The sequence below is a fragment of the Podospora pseudoanserina genome, chromosome 3 (assembly GCF_035222485.1).
Source record: "Podospora pseudoanserina strain CBS 124.78 chromosome 3, whole genome shotgun sequence".
Classification (NCBI taxonomy): Eukaryota; Fungi; Ascomycota; class Sordariomycetes; order Sordariales; family Podosporaceae; genus Podospora; species Podospora pseudoanserina.
The window spans coordinates 459,923-473,384 of NC_085922.1; the positions used below are offsets into that span (position 1 = coordinate 459,923).

The following is a 13,462-nucleotide window of genomic DNA, read 5'->3' on the forward strand; positions in this document are numbered from 1 at the left end:
GGAAAGATTTGCAACCGGGAATATGAGAACTATGTAGGTGGAGTCTCTCTCTTATGGAAAGACTATGTAAGTGGGTATGTTGGCTGGCGAGGCACCGGAAACAACACTGCCAACGCCAGATCAGGGGCGTGTCAACGTCGCGGAAACCATCGCCATGATCGAACCCGATATCCCAGGAACGGGAGGCTACGGGATTGGCTCCATTTCCGAAGAGACCAGAAGAGTCGTTTCCAATCCTCAACCTCGCTGCTGTAGAAAATGATAGGAACGGTGTGGACGCAAAGGCTCCAACCTTCAAGGTCACCATGGCCTACGCTGATCTTCCAGGCGCGGCGCTCGCCAACGACCTGAACCTTGTTGTCCTCTCAGGGGATGGTAAAAGGCATCGACATGGAATCAATGTGGTCAGGGCTTCCTCGCCGATGCCAAGAAGCCGTCGGGCAGGTTGTTTAGTGAGATGTGACCGGGGATAGTGTTCAGGTCATGGTTAAGCTGTACCATGTAATGTTGGCTAATGTACCGTTTGCGTACGCTTGGAAGTTATTGCGAGCGTAAGACCTAGGTGTTGGTTCACATTGTTTGAATTTGGATATCTTGGAGGCATCTTGACTGCCCTTAGCTAGTGAGAACTGTTTTTTCAACCCCTGGCATGAATTTTATTTGGCATATGCACTGCATCTCACTGTGGACCAGCAGTGCTTCGCGCATTGCATTTATACAGCTGCATACATCGATGCAAAAAGACAAGATTTGTAAGATACGTGAATAAAGGTAGTTGGTAAATCCCGACTTTGCTGCTAATGGTGTTGGTTCACCATGTACTGTTTCCTCCTATATTCATCTCACACGTATAAGAAGTACCACTGTACCAGCAACCGAGCACTTCTAGCTCGGCAACTCCATAGCACTGTGCTGCGGTGCTTGGCTACCCATGTTGTCCTCTTGACCCGTATCATGACCGAAGTGAGCTGAGTGTGGCTCCAACTCTGTGCTGACGAATGCCGGATAACCTTGGTGGGTGTAGTGGGCAGAGTAGCCATGCTGGGGAAAGCTTGTGGCGTAGTTGCCTTGGGCTGGATAGCCCTGTGAAGAGAATACTGGGGGGTAAGCATATGGCGGTGACATGCCCGCTGTATAGGGCTGGTGATGCATGGCAGGTCTCCCCATGCCATGGCCTGACAATTCAGATAGACGTGAAGAGTGTGGAGACGTGGGCGAGCTGGCTGCGAGCTCTGATCTCAGAGTCTCAGGGCGCGCCTTACTGTCCGTAGATAGCTCGCCGACCACTGGTGACTTTTCTGTAGTCAACTCGGCCGCTACCTCACCCTTCTCCCAATTAGCATGCTCCCCGTGATCCGCTCCAGCAACCGAATCATTAACGTGCCTTCGATGGCGGAGAGTACGAACGGCAAACAAGGCACCCAAAATGAGCATTAAGCCCGCAACCGCTCCGAAAGCAATGCTGACCTTCTCTGCCGTTCCAAGACCCCCGAAGGGCGCGGCGACAACAGGTGTTTCAGTGGCTGAAGGGACGGCCTGGAATTCATTGGTTGTCGTTGCAGATGAGGCAAAGGCCAAATCGGTATCGGTGTTGGAAGAAGTCGCCGACGACAAGTCAGACGTGGTAGTGGTCAACAACGAGTCAGAGGTGATAATGGTTACCTCCTCGGTTGTTCTAGTTCCTGTTGGAGTAAAGCTGTCTTTCCACTGTATAGAATCTCCCAGGTTCAGTGGGAGACTTGCAAAGCGATTGCCGATTTGGTTTTTTGCCGTCAAGACGATACGGGATTCGATGGCAGGACTCGCCTCGGCACTGCACTGCACAAGCAAAGATCATCAGATTCCTGCTCTTTGTTGCGAAGGGCTTTAGGCTTCCCTTTTTCTGCACACCCAACCCTTCGAATGGTCAGTAAGAAGGGCCTTACCATGAAGTTGGCTACAGTGTAGGTTGGATGACCAGGAAATGGCCCACCCACAGAGGTGGCCCACATTGGCTTGACCTTACCAGTGCCATTTTCCACATTAAACCCTCAACAACCCTGGACCTCCGAAAGCCCCCCCCCAACTTTATATTCCACCCCCAGAGGTCAAAAAATGGACCATTTCTTTTTCTTCTTTTTGCTCCAGGTACCCATTAATGGCCAAATATACCGAGGAAGATCTCGCAAATGCCGAACAAGACATTCTTGCTGGTATAAGCCAGCGCCAAGCGTCCGACAAGCACGGGGTTCCACGTTCTACACTGAGGCACCGCATCTTAGGAACACAGGTTTGTAAACAGGCCCATGAAAATCAACAGCGGCTTACTCAGGGCCAGGAAGACCTCATCGTTCAATGGATCCTTCGTCAGGAAAGCCTTGGCTACGCTCCCACCCACGCCAACGTAAGAGCTCTGGCGGCCAGTATACTGGCTGAACAAGCCGATATCTACTCCATTGGGAAGCACTAGGTAACCCGCTTTATTGGCCGTCATCCCAGTATCAAAACAAAGGTAGGAAAGAAGATTGACTACGCCAGAGTCAACGAAGCTACCCCGGAGAATATCAATAAGTTCTCTGACCTATATTCTACCGTTAACTAGATTAAGCCCAAGAACAGGTATAACCATAATGAAGTAGGAATAATGGAAGGTTAGGGAGAGAACGGCTTGGTTGTGGGGTCTTCAATGAGGGATAAAAAGTCTATATACGTTAAACAGAATAGAAAAAGGACCTGGACTACTACACTAGAGTGTATCTCCTAGGATGGGAGAGTCCTTCCCCCCGGGGTAATCTTTAAAGGCTAAGACCTTTAAAAGTAATGGTTCAAGGACCAATTCGATAAGGACTAGTATATAGCTGTATTATCGAACGGTTAGACTAGTAATGACCTGGCCGTTGGATGGCTTAAAGAGGTCTTTATACTAAGGACTAAACTTGAGGATCCATTAGAACCACGTCTTCTTATTTGCGATAGCCATAGCTCACATACCACTAACGACTTCATGATCCGGTGCTACAGGAGTAATATTTACCTTCTTTTCCTACCCCCCACTACTCTTACGTCCTTCAACCCCTTAATATTGGCTGCTTTTCCAGTGTGAAGAAGGCGTATAAGAGGCTTATAGCTGTAAACGACGCCCTCACCAACTATACGCCTGACGGTAAGGTCGACTTGGTCCGGCTGTATGACCTTGCCCGCAAGCAGGGCTTCAGGAAAGAGAATATTGCCGGCGGCTAGCGTGGGACAGGATTATGGCCCATACGTAGGCGCAAACCGCTCTCTTCAAGCCAGGTGGTAGTCCCTGTGGTGCCGTTGGATCTCTCTTCAAAAACACCTACTTTCCATACCGTGGGGGATTCCCAGGTGGCCAAGAAGGTCAAGGACCTACTCAAGAACCATACGCCGGCCGGGAAACGGCTTGCGGCAAGGACTCTCACCAGTACTATACTCACACTGAGATCTGAGGTATCCATCCACAAAGCTGATGCGGCAAGGCACCAACAAAACGCCCACAAAGCCCAGGACGCAAAGAAAAGGCGCAAGTTGAATAGAGAAGATTCGAATTCCAAGTTGTAAGGCTTTGTGACCTGGAAGAGGCTCGTATTGAAGGGAGGGTGGTGGAGGAAGAAGTGGTGCCTAAGGAGGATGTGGAGCAGCCGGAGCCAGCCGAGCCTGTGCGGCGTAGCACACGTTATCGGGTTCAAACCCGGCGTAAGAGGGAAGCAGACGAAATGTCTGACTCTGACAGTGATTGAGCTACATTTTGGTATAACTTCCATAGAAATTGACCCAATATTGGTCTTGTTGTGGGCAGTGTTAGCATTCAGGGGTAATCTCATCAAGGTTGTGTGGCTGGTGTGGGGGTGGTGGTCCATATCCGTGGGTGGGCCATTTCCTGGTCATCCAACCTAAACATACCACAGACCTCTGCCATCCTCATCGACGGTCGATTGCAGAAAACCATTCCCATCCATGGCTGGTCTGAATAAATCTTCTCATTGGGGCAGCTTGAGTCCTCGTATGTGCTGTCGGTGCAGCCCGCCATGTAGGTGAGGCCCCCACCATAGCTAAAGCAAGCGTGGCCCTCGGCGAAGCAGAAACCAGCCTTCCCACAGCACTGGACGTGTCCAAAAGCAACATTGCCACAAGATATAAAATTCGAGTGTGACTCTTCACCAGGACCCCAGTAGCAGGTGCCGTTGGAGATGTTGATGTCTTCATCCGAGTCCCCCATTCTTGCCTTCTTTGTGTTGGTTGGTGATGGATGACGTGACTGCAGGACAGAGGAAAGCAGTGACAGGCCCCGCCGTTGTTGGTTGGAAACACCGGGTTACCTTATCGAAGTTTGCACTCTGCTGCCGTGCGACTGTCTGGAGGCACTTTTCAGATGGAACCGCCCAGTCAGGTCGGGCAGGAGCAACTATTGTGTACTTACCGCTTCCATGTTGTGGCCACTGCCACAACCGACAACCACTTGCCCGGTGAAAGCAGGCAACCTTGCCTGCTCCTGCCATTTTGATCCCGTCCATATCTTCTCTGCGACTTTCTAACGGGATGAAAGTCGCTCAACCTGGAGCCTAGAGCCAGAATAAAAGCCTCGTCGATGCCCGGCACCAAACCAGACGCTGGGCTGTTGCACTCGTCACTCACTTCGAATACCCTATTGGAGATTCTACCATGCAACTCTCCACGTGTGATGGTGCTCCCGAAGACAAAACCCGTTGATTCTGTGTAATGTTACTCCCGTACTGAGACAACCCATGACAATCTCAATTTCCCTTTGTTTTACACGGAACCAAAAGGTGAGCTGGGTAGACAATGGGAGCAAGTATAGATTAGACATGCAACAATAATAGAAATCATGCTCAAAGTAATCTATCTGTATTCGTTTGAAACCTGAATCATAGAGTTCAGTCGATGGAACAAGTCATAGACGATGAGAGCAGCCATAACCCGAACCCTTAAAGGTGGTCTTTTGGAAGGCTCGGCGAGCTGTAAGAGACTTGTGTCGCGGTGATTGATCTAGAAGCAGTTCCTGTGATTCAAGAAATTGCCTGGATCTAAGCTATTGAACAGATGAGTTATTCTTCACATGCATTATACATATATCTTGGTCTCTTTGCGGCACACCCCCAGTGGTCCAGTGTTGGCTGTTTGCTGACTCAGCACTGGTGTCTAACCCACGCATCTCTCATTTTCCCCTTTCTCTCCATCTTTTCTTGAAACGACTAGGCATGTAAAAGATAACAAACAGCTCACATTGTCTGCAGAGAACACAGGCTTTTAATCATATTCTGACCAAATCACATAGCGCCTTTTTCCATTTTGCTAGACTTATGCTTGAAATAGATAACGCGACACCCAACCTCCGACTCAACCTTGCTCCCAAAGGTGTGAAGAACAGCAGACGGCCTGAAGACGCGCAGTGACAAGCGCCATGCCTCGTCAACTCCCGTGGAAGATCAATCGAGATGGACAGACATCGGTGGAAACCAGACAGAGTCCCAACCCAACATCAACTCGCAGCCCGGCTCCTTCCAATCGCCCCTCAAGGCCTTCGACAGCCGCGCCAAACCCGAGATCGTCGCATGAAAGATTCGACGCTCCTAGACCCAGCGCTGGTCGCAGAGGTCGTTCACCCTCAACATCGCCACCGCCAGAACCGCCAAGTGAGGAGTAAGTCTCGGGCCCTGCATTGCTCTACAAACAAACCGCTAATTATGCCGACCAGGCTCATGATTGAAGGTGTCGACCATGACGACCGTTATCGCATGGTAGAGGATGAATTCCTCGCAGTAGCTGGCGAGTTTACGCGCCATCTTCACGCGGCAGAATACCAGCGTCTGAAAGGCCTCGCCAGATCCCAGAATGCTGATACCATCTCGAACATCTCACGCCCCGTCACTGGCGAGATGACCGAAATGGTCAAGCGCCGCCATGCTGCGCTCAACATTGCATCGAAACAACGAAAGGGAATCACTCAGCTGAAGGGACTATCCCCTCAGACAACAAGTGATACCGATGATGAGGGAGCACCGTCACGAAAGCAGCCGAATCCGAATTCCCTCCAGGGACTAATGGACAGCCCGCGTAAGCAAGCTGTACCGCTGACTTCGGTTTCATCCCTGCTCCAGGGCTCAAGCCTCCGGGAAACAAGCCCTTCAAGTGGACGCATGGCTCCCCCTGGTTTGAGGAGGGCAGAGTCAACCTTCTCGGTCCCGATCAAGCGAGAGCCAACCCCAGACTCTGATGATCTAGACAGCCAAGCACCTTGGCCAATCAGGCGAGCGTCGACACAGCCATCCATCAAGCGCGAAATGACAGCAGCTCAGGAAACATCATTCGCTGACTTTCCTGCTCCGCAGCCCAGAGCAAGATCCCGCGCTGCTACCATTGAGCCATCAAGAGCGATGTCACGTCCGCCAGAGCAGTCTCAAAGACAGGCAACTCAAGATACAAAGAAAGAGGAGGACGACGACGACGACAATGATTTCCTTTCTCGTATTCGTGCTAGAAGACTAGAACAAAGACGGCGCCGAGAATCCAGAGCACAGCCAGGAATCAAATCCGAAACTCAGGAAGCAGCCCTTGACGATATTGCATTTGTCTGAGTGAGAACCTGTTGCTACGATTGATTGAAAGAGGACTCAACTTCAGTCTGAGATTGATATGCACGCTACCCATACACAAGAAAAAAGAAACGACAAAGATGTTACAGCATGACCCGCCTTGTTGTCTCTTCAACCCTTATAAGGAGTCTCAAACGGCCTTTCCGCCTGGGGCGTCAGTCTCGCCAGATGTCTCCGCTGGGCATTCTTCCAGTCGATCAGCGCCGAGTGCTGGGTAACTCTGTTGTCCCAAACGACAACGGTGCCTTCCTCCCATTTGACACGGGCTTGGAAGTCGGCGCCGTAGGCGAGATGGTCGTAGAGGAACTTGAGGAGGACGTCGGACTCCTCCTTCTTGAGGCCGACGATGTCACGGGTGACTGGACACGAACACCATCAGCGGATGTTGCAAACAATCATGCAAAGAGACAGGGGTGCTTACACTGAGGATTGACGTAGATGGCCTTCTCGCCTGTGACGGGGTGGGTTCTGATGATGGGGTGCTCGTGGATCACGGGCTCGCGGCGGACGATGCCGCCCCTCAAGGCCGAAGCATTGGCCTGCTCGTGGGCAGAATGGGTGGCCTTGAGGCCGTGAAGACGCTCCTGGAAGGCAGGCGAGAGACGGTTGTAGGCCTCGGCGGCGTTGACGAAGAGGGTATCGCCGCCAGATTCGGGCTTGTCGAAAATGTACAGGAAGGTGGTTCCAGGAGGCTGGGCCTCGTAGGAGACGTCGGAGTGCCAGGCTACGGACGAGGTGCGGTTGGTGAAGAACTTGTCGACTGAGTTGTCGCCTGCGCCGCGGTGGACGAGGTGGATCTCGGGGTAGCCTTCTGGCGCGCCGCTGGTGGGGTGGATGTGGTGTCTGCCGAAATAACCGCCGAACTCGAGGGCTTGCTCGATTGACAGATCGCGGAAGTCTTGGTCGCGGAAGGCGACGACCTTGCGCTCGGCAACGAAGCGGGCGAGCTCGTCTTTGCCGGCGTCGCTGAGGGTGGAGAGCTGGATGCCCTTGACTTCGGTGCCAATGGTTGGGGTGAGGTGGGTGACGGCTGTGCTCTCAGGGAGAAGGTTGGGGAAGGATGGGTCCGCGTCTTTGCCGTGCTCGTAATGCTCAAACGGCTGGAGTGGGGGGTACTTGTCGTTGGGGTTCCAAGTTGGGAGGTAGTGCGGGTACTAGGAGATGGGAAGGTCAGCAATGCGAAGGGCAGACATGAAGTCTAACGCTGTATCAACGGCATACCTTGGCGGCTTTGTGGCCCTTCAGGCCGGCTTCAGCATCCTTATCGAACTTGGTTGTGGCAATCTCCTTGTACGGACCCGTGGTGGCGTTAAGCTTCAAAGTGCCGATGTTGGGAACTGTGGTGGTCTCAGTTTCCACAGCGGAGGGGGCCATTGTGTCTGTGAAGTGTATATGGTGAAACAATCTCAGACTCTCAAGTCTCGAACTGCTTTGGATAGAATTCAGATCCGTCTTTCCAGCACACGCGACATTACCCTCCTACTTATAAGCTTCCGACAGTCCCTTCAAGGCAGTACGTCCTCTACCCCAGATCACGACATCCCGCTCCCGAACTATGCGGGGGTTGGATTGGCAAGAAAGGGTGGGCTAAGATGGGTCATCAGAGGATGGCATAGCACATGGATAGGATTGCGCAAACAGTTGGCCGTTCCAGTCGACGAGCTCTTCTTCGGCTTTTGGTGGTACGGCACCTGTCCCTGCCGGTCTCTCTCCTACCCTGCTGATCAGAAAGGTGGACGGTTCATGCCAAACTCGTGGCAGGCAAGGGTGCCTCTAACCAGTGCCGATTGTGGCTTATCCCACCAATCCGTCACATCTGATAAGAACTGCGAGGCAAGCCGGGACCGTGAACGGCAATGGACAAACGGGCAACGGCCTTTACGTCGGATGGAAGGCTTAGAGGGTCCTGGGAGAGCTTGTGTATGGAGCGATGCTTGATGTTGCTAGACGCGGAGCGAATCACGTCATATCGCGTATCGGCGACTAGTGCCGCCCATCGGTTTGTTGGTGCGTAGTGGACAGCACATGTTTTTTTTTCTTCTTGGATTGGCAGTCTCGTTGAATTTGATAAACTTCCCCAAGAAAGCACGCAATTCCTTGGGACGGGGTGAGTTGAAGAGAACAAGGCTTGTCCCCGCCGTTTTGTATCTTGGGTGGTGTTTAAGGACGGGTTAAGTCCGGGGATCACGGCGAGCTGTGGTTACTGGGTCCGGAGATAAGACCTTTCGCGAAGGGCTTTGGAGACGTTTATGGGATTGGCGTTGTGATCTATCAATGAACATGAAAGAGAAATTAGTCAACGTGGGTGGGAAGTTGTATAAGTAGTAGGTAGATACGTTGTGCCCAAGGCACTTGGTCTAACCAGTGAAGTATGAACAGAAGCCCTAATCTGTTCATTCCTGGGAACTTCAGTTGTCCCTGTGAATTTTCCCAAACATATTGCGTGCTAGAATGTAAGAGGAGCCTTTGTCCATGAAAAATTGTAGTGAGTGTCTTCGTCGCAAGTACTGTTGACGTCATTCTTAGTGTTGGGGGAACGCCAGGCTTCTATTCAGGGGTAATTCTCGCTTAGTCATCGTCAAGAGAACGACGCCATGCTTGCTCCTGAAGGTGAATTTTTGATAGGTATGTAAACATATAGCGCGGAAGAAAACCCGGGGGACCGAAATGTACCTTATTTCGGTGAAGCCTCATGCGGGCCCACGTATCACAACACCGAGTGGAAGGATCAAAATATGTGTACGAATCAACGCTGGTATCTGCTAGCTATTGGTAGATCTATGAATCAAGTAAGGACCCAAGGTATCAGTTTGAGCACTATGCACTCGCCAATGTAAACTGAATGCTCTTCCCTCCAGCTTTTAAGGAAGCCGAGAATCAAAAGAAAACGCCTAGAGCCACCAGGCCCAAATGAACACCAACCCGGCCCAGATACCCCAAATGGTGTAAACCGTCACGAAATCCAGCCCTCCACCCCAAATCGGATTACTTCTCTCCTCCCAGCGCTTTGCCTCCTCTCTGGGGCGGAATAGAAAAGCGGTGGGCGCCCCCGGTCCGTTGTGGACCTTCTGGAGCAAGTCATGGTTCTCGCCGACGTTGGGGGGCCAAATGGCGTACTTGATCGGAGTAAAGCAGGCTATCGTAAGAACAATGAAAGCCTGATTTGAGGGCCAGAAAACCCAGAGCAGAATATTGAGGAGCTTCTCCGTGTTGTTTGAGGCCTCGGGAAGATTCTTCACAGCGACCCAGGCCGTGACGAGTATGGCTGTGACAGCCACACAGTGCATCCAGACACCACACTCAAGAAGGATGTGGTTCAGTCTCTTCGACAGGCCTCCCCGCCGCGCTGGAAAGCGTTCGAAGAGCTTGTCCTTGAGACTGCCAGTTGAGACGAAGGCAGCGGCGCTGGATTTCTTTGACTGAGTGGAGTTGAATAGCCCCGGGAAGTATGTCTTCATGTAAGCAACTGTGTAATGCGGGCTTAGCCACTTTGTCATGCCCCAATCCATGATCGAGGCTCTATACCCTGCCATGACGCCGACGTGAACGTGATGGAGATAGGAAAAGAATACCGAACCGGCATGAATCCTGAGCAACCGGATCAGCTCCTCTGATCTGTCGGGAGACGTAACAATGAGCGGGGTCTTGGTAAGAAAGAGGAGAGGGAAAAGGATGAGCTGAAGGGTGGCGAGGTGAGGCTTCAGATGCATCATCATCAACCCAACCATGGTAACGGGCGCTTTCCAAACCAGCTTTTCCAAGAGAGATATCCAGGAGTGCCCTGAGAGTTGATGAAGGTCCTGCACGGCAAGGTTGCTGAGGTACCAGCGAGTGTATTGCTTGAGTTGTGCCTGGTAGGTATCAGGGACCAGGCCACATTGCAAATACTCGGCAACAGCGGCGGTAATCCAGTGGTTGGTTTGGCCCAGAAGAAACTGCGTGTAGAAGTCCTCGCAGACACAGGTTGTCGGAAACTGCCCACCAGGTAAGTCATCCAGGGCTTTCCGGCGCATGACCCAGCCTGACCCGGCGCATTGGCCCTTCCCCGCTTGATCTTGGATGGGGTGGTAGCATTTGACACGGAGAGAATTGGATTGGTTGGTTGGGTCGTTGTCGGGAATGTTGTAGAAAGTCTACAAGTTAGTTGTTAGTTGAGATTTCCAACACCACCGCATACTCCAAATGATCAAAATCGTACCTGAACCCCGCAAACCAAACCTATCTCTTTTCCGTCCTCCTGATATCCCCCAGCTGGGTAAAAATGGGGAATCGTTGCTCTGAGCCATGCTCTGTCGGGAATCATGTCTACATCCAGCACGGCGATCAACTCCGCTCTGCCTCCAGGAAGACTGTCGATGAACTGAAGGGCATTGTTGAGATTGGCGGCTTTGACTCCAGGAGGCTTCTCCGTTGCTTTGTCGTAGTTCGAGGTGTAGAATACATTTCCGACTCTGCTTCGGAGCGCAGCAAGTCCGCTCTCTACCGCGCTGTCTCCGCCATCGTCGGTTACAATGACCCTCAGTTTGTCGAGAGGATAATCGAGATCGAAAGCAGCAAGAACTGTTCCGTAGACCATAGCTTCCGATTCTTTGCAAATACAAATAACCACATCGACAGACGGGAGATTGTTCTCGCCCAACAGCCGAAGACGAGGACGCCAGGTGCCGAAAAAGCTGTAGCTTTTGATTTGCCACGCAACGAGTAGTTGGTCAACTAAATCTCTGTTAGACTATCCCCCTCAAAATACGACACATAGGTAGCAAACTTACCGGCCCACAGAATCTCGACAAGAAAGAACAGCGTTGCCGAGAGCATTTGCAATCTTGACAGGGCAATGTAGCTTGACTCATCGCCTGTCCAGTAAGAGACAATAGTGCGTCCCTGGTAATAGGCAGCCCATAGCAGAAGCACCGCCGGTAGAGTAGCTGTAAACGCGACGAACCTCACAAGGTAACGCTGCCACATATGAGGACAGAAAAGAACCGAGGACGTTTCCTCGGAGTCGGTAAGGGCTTGGATACGGGCCTGCAAATTACCGCCGTCGATTGCGTTCCTGTCGAACTTTTCCTCATTGTCGTGCTTGTTGTTGGTTTTCTTGGAGGGATAGTTGGCTTGGGACACGTCCGTCGACCGAACCCAAGTCGAGGTCTCGATGCCGATGGCCTCGTTCTCGTTCCACGAATGTGACATTGTGAGCGATGATCCTCAAGGCAGGCGGTTTTCCGCGGTAGAGGGAAGACAGCCGGGGTAGCTGCTGACGATGAGGGTGTGTAACTCGGAGGCCAGTAAGACAACAGAGTTGCCAGTTTATGTACCGGTAGAGGGCACCCTGGCGCCGCCGGTGAGGTGGGTCTGAAGCAAAATTTTGGAGTGAATATCTAAGGTGAATATGGATGTAAAGCGAACATTCGGAGTGAATAAGGTCAAGAGAGCAACTCGAAACGTTGTTCCGTCCCAACTACCCACCCAAGCAACCAACAAACACAAGCTGTGTGCGCACAATCTTCATAGAAGGCGCAGAGTGGTCACGACCGAGAACACATCTAAACAGAGAAAAATTGCTGCTAATGTCTCAGAGCTCTCGTGGTAGAGAAAGGTCAGCAAATTGGAACTCGGGATGCGATGTTTAATTGTTTCATGATAACCGGGCATCCTGTGCACCTTGCCAACTGAAAAACCACCTGACATCCCAGGTCAGCCGAATCGAGTATCTTGCATCCCGTCACACTTGTCGGTGTGGTGGACTTTCCTTTTTCACATGTCGATGATGGCATAAGGGACCTCTCCTATTTATGCACTATTCTGATATAGCGGAGAGACCTCCACTTCTCTTTGCCAAAGAGCCCAAGGTCTCCTGACGGTGTCCTCGCACATTTCCGATGCCGCCGTGGCTTCTGCTTTGCTCAAGAAATGAATACCTGGATCTGCACCGGTCGGAAAGGTGCCTACCACGGCCATGGCGGCATTTTGCATGATGATGGCCTCCTTTTGCACCGCGGCATTTTGGGCCGTATATATCGCCTGGAAGACGACATTTTGTAGGTTGGAGGCCACAGTAGTAAAGCCGTGCCCTCTCATGAGCACCACGGTTGTTTTCGTGTCGATAAACTTGTAGGCCAATTTCCGGCCCAGAAACTCGTCTTTGACCAGCAAGCCGCTGCTCCCACTCCCATCATCTGGTGGATTTTCGGAGTGAGCCGGCCCCAGCCTCATCCCCTCATGATTCCTGGTGTCAAATACAGGGCATCCTTCAGGACGGAGGAAACCAGCGAGGTGGATACACGGCCGTAGTCGTACTCGATTGATGGTGAATGGCAACACAGCCTGACAATGACTGTGCACAATGGCGTTGACACTCGGGTACTGCCTGTAAATTTCCGAGTGAATGAACCTTTCGCTAAACAGCTGGTTTTGGTTTGACGTGTCTGTCGGCTTGGCCCCGTCGATGGTCAGGGTTATCAGATCATCAGCGCTGGAGACCAAGGCAGGGGCCATGCTGCGGGACATTATGAAGGTATCTCTCATTAGGGGATTTCGAACAGAGAGGTGGCCGTACGCATCGAGAACACGGTGGTAGTGGAGGATATGAAGGGCCGTGATGAAGTCGTGTTCGAGCCGGTCGAACTGACGCTCGTTGAGCGTCTCCATAGGGGGCGTTGTCAGTTGCTGCACCTGGCCGATGAGTTTATCTCGGGAGTTGGATGAGCAAGGGATGGAAAAGAAAAGTGAAGACAACGAATGTCTCGGATGACGACGCCGTCTGGGGACCGGAAACCTGGAAAGCTGAGGCCCTGTCCAGCACACAGACATGAGCAGAGCGCAAACTTAATCTCATGTTGGGTGTCTGTATG

At 51.9% G+C, this 13,462-nt stretch overlaps 5 protein-coding genes across 5 annotated transcripts; 1 reads left to right on the forward strand and 4 right to left on the reverse strand.

Annotated features, from left to right (window-relative positions):
* Positions 1–885: 885 nt before the first annotated feature.
* Positions 886–1,434, reverse strand: QC764_301450 (uncharacterized protein; the record flags this gene model as incomplete). Its single annotated transcript, XM_062945274.1, has 1 exon — positions 886–1,434. The coding sequence occupies one exon, from the start codon at positions 1,432–1,434 to the stop codon at positions 886–888; it is 549 nt and encodes a 182-aa protein (XP_062801213.1).
* A 3,771-nt stretch (positions 1,435–5,205) lies between these two features.
* On the forward strand, positions 5,206–9,006 carry QC764_301460 (uncharacterized protein). Its single transcript, XM_062945275.1, has 2 exons — positions 5,206–5,658; positions 5,714–9,006. The coding sequence occupies exons 1-2, from the start codon at positions 5,420–5,422 to the stop codon at positions 6,591–6,593; spliced, it is 1,119 nt and encodes a 372-aa protein (XP_062801214.1). The 5' UTR covers positions 5,206–5,419; the 3' UTR covers positions 6,594–9,006.
* On the reverse strand, positions 6,465–9,042 carry QC764_301470 (uncharacterized protein). The gene is made up of 3 exons (XM_062945276.1): positions 7,833–9,042; positions 7,033–7,765; positions 6,465–6,970 (listed from the first exon to the last, which is right to left on the reverse strand). Exons 1-3 carry the CDS (start codon positions 7,983–7,985, stop codon positions 6,723–6,725), a joined length of 1,134 nt encoding a protein of 377 aa, XP_062801215.1. The 5' UTR covers positions 7,986–9,042; the 3' UTR covers positions 6,465–6,722.
* A 460-nt stretch (positions 9,043–9,502) lies between these two features.
* On the reverse strand, positions 9,503–11,801 carry QC764_301480 (uncharacterized protein; the record flags this gene model as incomplete). Its single annotated transcript, XM_062945277.1, has 3 exons — positions 9,503–10,744; positions 10,810–11,324; positions 11,381–11,801. The coding sequence occupies 3 exons, from the start codon at positions 11,799–11,801 to the stop codon at positions 9,503–9,505; spliced, it is 2,178 nt and encodes a 725-aa protein (XP_062801216.1).
* Positions 11,802–12,401: 600 nt separating this feature from the next.
* On the reverse strand, positions 12,402–13,421 carry QC764_301490 (uncharacterized protein; the record flags this gene model as incomplete). Its single annotated transcript, XM_062945278.1, has 1 exon — positions 12,402–13,421. One exon carries the CDS (start codon positions 13,419–13,421, stop codon positions 12,402–12,404), a length of 1,020 nt encoding a protein of 339 aa, XP_062801217.1.
* Positions 13,422–13,462: the final 41 nt, after the last annotated feature.

Excerpts from the sequence above, each read along its gene's own strand:
- QC764_301460 (XM_062945275.1), top strand. The coding sequence starts at position 5,420 with ATGCCTCGTCAACTCCCGTGGAAGATCAATCGAGATGGACAGACATCG. Across the intron at positions 5,659-5,713 it reads CCAGAACCGCCAAGTGAGGA|GCTCATGATTGAAGGTGTCG; the intron begins GTAAGTCTCGGG and ends TATGCCGACCAG.
- QC764_301470 (XM_062945276.1), bottom strand. The coding sequence starts at position 7,985 with ATGGCCCCCTCCGCTGTGGAAACTGAGACCACCACAGTTCCCAACATC. Across the intron at positions 7,766-7,832 it reads AGGGCCACAAAGCCGCCAAG|TACCCGCACTACCTCCCAAC; the intron begins GTATGCCGTTGA and ends CCCATCTCCTAG. Across the intron at positions 6,971-7,032 it reads CATCTACGTCAATCCTCAGT|TCACCCGTGACATCGTCGGC; the intron begins GTAAGCACCCCT and ends GTTCGTGTCCAG.